Raw genomic sequence first — 9,847 nt, 5'->3', positions numbered from 1 at the left:
ATCGTTCATAAAATAAACTAGGGCATTACTATGGGTCATAACTTCAATTATGGCACTACTATGGTTCAGTAAATGAACTAGGGCATTACTATGGGTCATTACATCAACTAGGGCACTACTATGGTTCATAAAATAAACTAGGGCGTGACTATGGGGCATAACATCAATTAGGGCACTACTATGGTTCAGTAAATGAACTAGGGCACTATTATGGGGCATAACATCAATTATGGCACTACTATTGTTCATAAAATGAACTAGGGCATTACTATGGGGCATAACATCTATTAGGGCACTACTATGGTTCAGTAAATGAATTAGGGCACTACTATGGGTCACTACATCAATTAGGGCACTACTATGGTTCAGAAAATAAACTAGGGCATTACTATGGGTCATAAAATGAACTAGGGCATTACTATGGGGCATAACATCTATTAGGGCACTACTATGGTTCAGTAAATGAATTAGGGCACTACTATGGGTCACTACATCAATTAGGGCACTACTATGGTTCAGAAAATAAACTAGGGCATTACTATGGGTCATAACATTAACTAGGGCATTACTATGGGGCATAACATCTATTAGGGCACTACTATGGTTCAGTAAATGAATTAGGGCACTACTATGGGTCACTACATCAATTAGGGCACTACTATGGTTCAGAAAATAAACTAGGGCATTACTATGGGTCATAACATTAACTAGGGCACTACTATGGTTCAGTAAATGAACTAGGGCACTATTATGGGGCATAACATCAATTAGGGCACTACTATGGTTCAGTAAATGAACTAGGGCATTACTATGGGTCATAACATTAACTAGGGCACTACTATGGTTCAGTAAATGAACTAGGGCACTATTATGGGGCATAAAAATAACAACCGCTGTGCGGAGGTGTCTCTCTAGAAGCACTAAGACAGGGGCCCTTTCAAAATGTTGCTATGTGGCCCACAAATTTCTGTCTACGCCCCTAAGTCCACTTACCAGTGCCAGCCAGTATTCCCAAGGGAGTTTAGCATTGCTCAGCCTCCCCAGCAAAGTTTTATAGATTAATCGCGTTGGTAGATTTTCAATCACCGCTAAAGGTGATTGAGAAGGGACTAAAGGTCGGTAAGTAAGTTTTAATGCACTCCCAAATTAACTACAGCAATTATGTTCTCCACAAAATATTGCTTTTTATCATTTTTCAGCACTTATGTAAATATACATATTACAGCCATTTTTAAGAACCCAGAATCCTTTGATTAGGACTATTAATACACTTCTATATTGATTACCTATGTCCATTAGGTTTTTATTTTTTTGCTGTACTTTTTCGCTGGTTTCTCACATATGCCATTTCATGTCTTTTGTAATAGGATAGGGCGAAAAACAGGAGCGCGCATTGCCAAAAGACGTGCAAACATCTGGCGACTAGAGCAAAAACTTCTCCGGCGCTACGTTTTCATTTTATCGCAGCTAATTGAATCCGGCCCAACCTATATCTGTATAGGATGTAAGGGGTATCCACCTCGGCGCGGGGGATACTTATTACCGGAACAATTAAGCGTTGCTCCAGGTGCCGGTATAGCTGCTTCAAAAAGCAACTGTCCCTGTGATTAGTAACACTACTACTTCTGTAGCAGTGTTACTTACCTGTCCCCGTCACCGGCTTCTGCACATGTCTGACCTGAAGTCACGCATGTGCAAAGCCGCCCTGGAGTCAGTGAGGGGGCGGCGAGGGGATCTGCTCGGATCCCTCTTCACATACTCGGAAACCTTCCCTTAGGAAGGAGCAGGGCACCAAGAACATCCGAAGATGTCGTTTGTCCTCGCAGGCAAACTCAGAATATCAGGTGGTCCTATTGCACCCCTGATTATAAATGGCCAATTACCTTATCAGGTCATTAGCGAATGATGAACGGACCCCTAAAACACCAAGATTTTAGGGTATGAGTTTTGGTTAGCCATGTATGTACAGACCTTGTAATAAAGGAGCGCACCTGTAGAGGTCGCGGGACTGACTTCAAACACATAACACACCTTTGACACAGTAATATACAATGAACGGACTAGTGCTGACCAGTTTTCATGGTAACTTATTAATCTGCATTTTGAGGTTATGATGCAGTATTCACCTTCCGGAGGCTGCAGCTCACATGGATATACAAGGGCTGATATATATCATATATTCATATTAATCTGCTTTTCCTCATCGGCTATTTCAAATGACGCCAAATTTAGCAGTTTTGAATAGAAGCTAATATTTGAACCTATCCTCAGACTTGGGGCCTCATTCAGACCCGCTCGCAAGCGGGCCGATGTTGAGGCCCTGCGCACGCGCAGCGGCCGCCCTGCGCGTGCGCAATCCCTGGAGTGAGGGAGAAATTCTCTCGCTCCGGGGCTCACTACACAAGGGGCGGCTGTCAATGGTGATCGACAGCTTGCACCGTTTTGTAGGCGGGGTGGGGGGTTGGCTACACAAACGGAGGCATTCCCGAAGGAACGCCTGCCGTTTGGGGGCGACCCCACTGATATCACTCGTGATGTCAGTGGTGAGCTTCCGGCTCTATTAGAGCCGAAAGCTCACTGGGGCTTGCGGCAGACGAGACCCTACCACAAGGGTCTCGTCGCAAGCCCCGATGGTCGCGATGGTCTTGACCATCGCGACCATCAACCTGGCCGCTCGCTAAAGTTGTGGGTGGTCACCCACAGCTTAGCAAGCGGACAGGAGGCCGGCGCTTTACAGAGAAGCGGCCGCCCCCGTTTCAGAGCGAGCGCTCGCATTTTGCGAGCGGCTCTGAATGGGTCCTTGGTGTATACTGTGAATTCTGTATAATTGGAGATTTTGACCTTGGTTATGCAGATACCACACAAACCGCAGATTAGTCCATATATATATTCTGTATATACACAGATGAGATTTGTGTTTACATAGCTTGTGCTTTGAAAAGGGAACTCCCCAGCTAATGTTTGTACAATTCTGTTTATATAATGTCTCCCTTGTCGGTCTGAGTCTTCGTCAGAGAAAGTGGAGACTGGACACATCTTGTATGAAATCTTGAGTTAATTACTATGTAGGGAGAAGTGTCTATTTAAAAGATGGTTTTTCCTTTCCTGGGATGTTTCTTGGCTCAGCGGTTAAGCCTAAGGCTAGATGGGAGAATGGAAGACGAGACAGGATGAAAAGCCTCAGCTGCTGTAGAGCCTCTTGAGAACCTGCTGTCAGTCAAGGTTCTTCTTGAAATCTCCAGGTGTTTATAAAAGAGAGTGATTTGACCGATAATAATATAATACAGTGTAATGGTTAGCATTGCTGCCTCACAGCACTGAGGTCATGGGTTCGAGTCCCACCACAGCACTACCTGTGTGGAGTTTGTATATTCTCCCTGTGCTTGCGTGGGTTTCCTTCGGGTACTCCGGTTTCCTCCCACACTCCAAAAAAATATACTGGTAGGTTAATTGGCTCCCAACACAAATTAACCTTAGTGTGTATATGTGTGCACATGTGATAGGGAATATAGATTGTAAGCTCCACTGGGGTAGGGACTGATGTGAGTGGCCAAATATTCTCTGTAAAGCGCTGCGGAATATGTGTGCGCTATATAAATAACTGGTAAATAAATAATATTGTTGAAAACTGCCGCAGCTGTCAATTTTATTCTTATAAAGGGGACAACTTATGAAAAAGAAATTTTCTGGATATCCCCCAAAACACCTGTTTTTGGAAGATATCCATAAATTTCAGGTATCACTTGAATGTATCATGTTTTTAACAATGTTTCAGTAATTTTCCACCTTACTTGTATTTATATAATCCACATTTATTTTTAACTGTCTTATTTTTAGATCAATATTTTTTTCCCAAAATGAATACTGATTGTAGTTGAGAAAAAAACATTTCTTATTTATCACAATCTATAATTGAATCTTTACAATCCACCGGTGATGCTGGTAGTGGAGGTACAGCAATGTACCATTGATGATGCTTATATTCAGTAGTGCCCACACAGAAAGTCTGTCATACTGTAGCTTGTTTCCAGCGGTTGACACCAGGGAGGGGAGAATCACAGCTATTCACTCACAAAAGACCAATCTGAAAGGGTAATTCAAACCTACCTTGACTAAAGTGTGAAACTAACCCAGCAGAACCTTCATCCAATCGCATTAAGGTTTGTTTACACGCCCTCCCTTCATAGTACAGAATGCTCAGCACTTCCACCACTGGATCTCCTCCTCCTGTGATTGGTGTCTGGGAAGCAATTTTGAGCAGGACAAAACGTGACTGAGGGGGACATAAGTGAATTTTCGTTACACCTTTAAAGGGTATGTGATCATCAATCACATGTTAAAATAAAGGACCTATCCGCATGTAGAAGTTAAATAATATTGTGACACAGTTAGGTTAGGGGGTCCCTCTCCTGGGTAGAGGACTCCTTCCTTACACACACACACACACAGCAGCAGGGAAGCAGCACACCAGACTGGATTCGAGTACAAGCTGGTCGGCGCCAGTCTTTATTGTACAATGTCAGAAATAACATAAAGAAAACATAAACATAAATCCTAGCCCTGTCGGGGCACTAACTTCACAGGTAGTTCCCTCACTACCAGAACCTGGCAGGGCCTAATGCCCTCGCCAGCAACAAAGCATAGCACAGTACTCACAAATAGGTTTTTCCAGTGTCTCTGAGCAAACTCCCTGCCTGCTCTCCCAGGTGAGACACTCAGCCCTAAACACACTAGGCTTATATTGGCCACTCTGTTACCAGGCTGCGAGAACCAAAACCTGGAGTGGCCGTGGGTGGAGCCCTCCCTCTCCTCTCACCCACAACCCCCAGGTCCCAAACAAGCTTTTCAAAAAGCCAAAACTCAAGCCTGCTACACTGCAGACTTTTTCTCCTGGGGGTTTAAAACACAAAAGACAGGAATCTGGGACAAATGTACCTGCCACAGACCACTTTACCAGTGATCCTATCACAATATATATATATATATATATATAATTATTATTTAGTTTTTACTCTTATTTTCAATTATCGTTGTTACCAATGTGCTCATACAAATCTTGTTGAATGTGTTACATTTCATCAGCTGATAAAGTAACCGACCTACTGTATATATTTTTCTTTCTTAGAGCTCATCGCAATGACATGGAGAACATCTACCCATTCCTGTTCCTTGGTGCCATCTACTCCTTACTGGACCCCAACCCCAGCATCGCCAGGATTCATTTTCTCATCTTTTTCCTAGGTCGCTTGATTCACACAGCAGCCTATGTGATACCCCTGAAAGCCCCAACCCGTTCTGTGTCCTACAGCATCGCTCAGCTACCCTGCTTCTCTATAGCCCTGCAAATTCTCTTCTCTGTCGCCTCCTACTGGTGAACACAAGTGCAGCAGTCCCCTTTGCTATAAGGCCACTCTAACGGTCATCATTACTTTGCAGTGGCTCAGGCACAGGCAGTGTCTGTACAGACTATAAAGGTCATTTACATAAATGGAAAACTGCCTGTGGGATCAAGTATAAATGCAGCATGCATAATCCACAATTTCTTTCCATTGTTACAGATATCACAAGTAAGATTAGTTATACACAACCTATCTGTCCTATGGTAATAACGGGGTGTCTGTGTTTTCAACAAACAATTCATGCAGAAGACCCATTTAAGAACAAAGGGGCCCATTTATCAATAATCACATGCTCAGTGTGATATTAGTGCCCAAAATTGCATTGCAGGAGGTGATTATACCGCCGGGATGTATGAAATAGCACATGCAGGGACAGGTGCTCAGGAAGGAACCCATCCCTGCAATTGCTTGGAGTGAAGTGACCACATGAGCAGGCTCTGTACTCCTCTATTGGGACCTCCTGTGCATGCGCTGAATACTGACCACCCATGTGCGGCACCCACTGCAGGGGAGGGTTCCAGAGGCATTCATATGGCATTAGCTAAGGGGGCCAAACTCCGGAATGTGACTTCATGAATCTGACAGCTTTGCAACCCTCATTGAAACCTATGGGGGCTGTGGCTGCTATCGGAAATGCAGGGACAGATATCTGAGATCCGTCCATAGTACATCTGGGGGATACCTAATATTTGCGTGAATATGCCACAAGTATTTATGATAAATAGGCCCCTAAGGAGTTATTGCAGCAAGCTGTACAACCCAACATAATCCTTTTTATTAGGCAAAATCATTTTTAAGTGGAGTCAACTGTTAAGACTAGGGATGTGCAGGCTCGGAATTAGTTCTGATTTTCCCGCCAGGTTCGGAGATTTCCCGCCAAATATCGGGTCTCAGAACGAGGCAAAATGTCATCTTTCATGGACAAATATCATTATTCCTGGACAAAAGTCCATCTGCTGTGCTGCATGGCCGATCTGATGTGTCTTTGAACGACGTTGTACACACCCGACATTGTTCTATGGATATATCGACCGTACAATGGACTGGCCGATATATCAGTCATTGTGTACCCAGCAAGTATGAAATGAACAAAGACTATGGGCCTGATTCAGAGCCACTCGTAAGCGGTAGCTTGTTCGCTCCGAGCGATGTTTGCCCTACTGCGCATGCGTACGGATCATTATACGCATGCGCGAACCAGTCAGTGCGGCCGAAATTCATGTGCTCGCAAATTAGCGAATGCCTGCTAATTTGAGTGACAGAATGAGGCGTATGTGGGTGGTAACAGGGGAAGGTGCTTGAAAACGGGGAGTGGAGATCCGATCGCAGGCATGCTTAAAGGTCAAAACGGGCGTTTTATGGGTGTGCATATTTAAAACAGCAGCGTCATTGACCACGTCACTGGTTTTTTTTTAAGCCAGAACTGCTCGCAAACTTGTGGTAGCAAAAACCAACCACAAGAATAGCGAGCAGTTCATACCCTGTTCGATGTACTCGATTAATCTAATAAATAGCGGACATGACGTAGGATGTGAGCGGCCAGGGGGCGTAGTTTCCCAAAAAACGACCGCAAGTTTTGTACGCTCGTTCAGACCTAGAGGCGTGAACAGACCGCAAACAGCGAACGGTTCATTTGAATAGCCACCCCTATTTTCAGGACGAGCGAGCGCTAATTGCGTCTGGCTCTGAATCAGGCCCTATATTACATATCAATCTACAATACAGGGAGCATTTCTGTATAAGCAGTCCAGGCTTCTACACAGGATAAACACTAAATACAAAAGGGAGCTTGTAACCTTTTCTCTTAACAACAAGCATTCGGTGATGAGCCATGAGTGGAAACCAAACATGAAAGTACCCTATAACAAGCGAACATGAGAAACACTTTTTGTCTGGAGGTTGGAAGCCAAAAAATATTACCCCAGCGGGCCACGCGTTTCAATGCAGCGCTTTAAATACGTAATTGCTCTGGTGTAATAGGTACACTGTTCTTCATTTATGTCTCTGTTATAGTAATAGATTATGGCTGGGGTGTAGTTGAGCAGCAGGGACTGGAGCAGCGGCCGCGGATGGTTAGTGGCTGTGCTTTATGGCTTAACTTAAAGACCACATGTTACACCACCTCCTCCGTGCAGTGCAGGAACTGTGCAGCCTATTGCTATAATGCATAGCCCTGTCTGCCTTTCAAATGTTTGGGAGGGGCCTCTGGATTATGGACTCTGGGCCTGATTCAGAGCCGGATGCTCTGACCAGAGCGCTCGCTCTGAATCAGGGCCCTCCTCCATTAAAATGGCGCGTCCTCCTGGACGCTCGTATAGCTGTGGGTGACCACCCACAGCATATACGAGCGTCCAAAAAGATGGTTGCGATGGTCTTGACCATCGCGACCATCGGACTTGCGACGGAGACCCTGCGGTAGGGTCTCCCTGCCACAAGCCCTGGAGTGATTTTGGCTCTATCAGAGCCAAAATCACTCCCACTGACATCACTAGTGATGTCAGTGGGGCCGGCCTCAGACGGTAGGCATTCCCATGGGAACGCCTCCATCTGGCAGGCACGCCCCCGGCACGCCCACCAAAGGGGGCGTGCTGTCAGTCACCATCGACAGCACGCCCCCTTTGGTGCGAGACCCGGAGCGACAGCTTGGCTGTCGCAGTCCGGGTCTCGCGCATGCACACGATGGAGCTCCCTCCGTCATGCGCATGCGCAGTGGGGAACATCGACCCACTTGCGAGCGTACTGCCGCTTGCGAGTGGGTCTGAATGACCCCCTCTATCTTTAATTGAAAGAAAGGAAGGACCTATATCTGACACAAATAGGTGTTCTCTCTAGAGATCGAGCCTCTCCCTATTCGTGAAGCCCCTCCAGAATATTTGCCTTTGCTAGGCTACCTTACGGGGAATAGCAGAAATATTAGGTTGTTGAGACACTAATTATTGCACCAGTGCACCTGTGAGGAAATCCGTACACCATTGCGTTCAGATAAGGTTCTTGTGTATGTTGCCTATGAGCATTTTGGTGTAGAACTTTTTTGATGCTACATGAACGAGCGTGGGAAATGACTGCTTTTATGGCGCTCTTAATGCAGCCGAGATTACCAGGTTACAGCCTAGTATTATGACACAATTACAGGATGTGAGAAATATCTTCATAGACTGATTTACAATAAAATTGTTGCACAAGAAAAGAAAGCTGAAGGAGTATTTGCTTTCATTTTTTTTTAACTGTTTTGGACCAGTGTTCCTCAGGAACCTTTAACAGTGCATGTTTTCCAGATCTCCTAGTTGGAGACCAGGTGTACTGTATTCATTACTGGCTGACAAATTTTAAAAGATCCACAGGTGGAGCTAAATATATTACTTGTGATTCTGAGGCGATCTGTGAAACATGCACTGTTAGAAGTCCCTGAGGACTGGAGTTAGGAATCACTGGTCTAGACAATTACAGAGTCAGATTTCTTGCTGCGATGGGTGATGCCATCTTTTTCTTGTGCACCGTTTTCCTAAAGTGCCAACATATGGCAAAAGTTTCACAAACATATGTTTGCCTGGTAATAATAATAATTAGCATTACTGTGCATCTGATATAGGAAAGATGGAAGCATAGCTTATTGTAGGAATTGTAATGCATGTATGAATTGTTTTAATGTTTGTTTTAAAAATATATTATTGTTTTCTATTTGTATTGTATTTTATGGTCATATAAAATATGCATCCAATTGTAACCAAAGTACTATTCTTTCAGCTTGAGAGTATCGCCTCCATGTGGATAATAGTGTAATAACAGCTTTTATACATGTAGATCAGTGGTTCCCAAACTTTTTTGAATCACTGCACCCTAGATTGTCAGCAATTGTTTTCACGGCACCCCTAAGTCAAAAGTTTGTTATTGAGAAATTCTGAAAAAAATTTAGTAAAGTGAAGTAAATTGTGCTGACCTGTCATCCTTAGGGTCAGTTATGTGGTGGTGAACATGTTTGAGCTTCTGTTTGTCCACATATTTACATTACATTAACCATAAATAATTTTATTTGGTGCTAGACCACCAACTTGAGGCACCCCTGCAAGTGGCCCGAGGCACCCCAGGGTGCTACGGCGCACAGTTTGGGAACCACTGATCTAGATGGAAATAAATCGGAGCATATCTGGTTAATAGCAAAAATTGGGCATGGGGAACACTATTATTTGCACTGCAGGGTGAGGTGAGAAAAAAGGTAGATGGGTGCAACTTAGCCCAATTCTAAAATACAGTTTCAAAATAGAGCTAGCCAGTATTTGTGTATGTCGTACACTGTATGATGCAGACTGTATTTTCCTTGCAAGAAAGAAAATTCATTTTGCATTTCCACAAAATAGTTTTGCCGGGCTGCAATTTCTGCAGATTGGCAAAATAATTACCTAACGCCAGATTGAGTCATTACAAATTTTGGTTCAGATTTCACCAGAGAT

At 44.2% G+C, this 9,847-nt stretch overlaps 1 protein-coding gene across 1 annotated transcript in view; it reads left to right on the top strand.

Moving 5' to 3' along the window:
- Positions 1 to 9,393, top strand: part of PTGES (prostaglandin E synthase) — a 73,099-nt gene extending 63,706 nt beyond the window's left edge. The window contains exon 3 of the mRNA XM_088453472.1: positions 5,126 to 9,393. Coding sequence (XP_088309598.1) covers positions 5,126 to 5,375 — 250 coding nt within the window. The 3' untranslated portion in view covers positions 5,376 to 9,393. The remainder of the gene's footprint in view (positions 1 to 5,125) is intronic.
- Positions 9,394 to 9,847: the final 454 nt, after the last annotated feature.

The sequence above is a fragment of the Taudactylus pleione genome, unplaced genomic scaffold (assembly GCF_031769625.1).
Source record: "Taudactylus pleione unplaced genomic scaffold, aTauple2 ptg000579l, whole genome shotgun sequence".
In the NCBI taxonomy this organism is placed as follows: domain Eukaryota; kingdom Metazoa; phylum Chordata; class Amphibia; order Anura; family Myobatrachidae; genus Taudactylus; species Taudactylus pleione.
The sequence above is the reverse complement of the archived record's forward strand: the minus strand, read 5'-3'. Positions and strand labels throughout refer to the sequence as shown.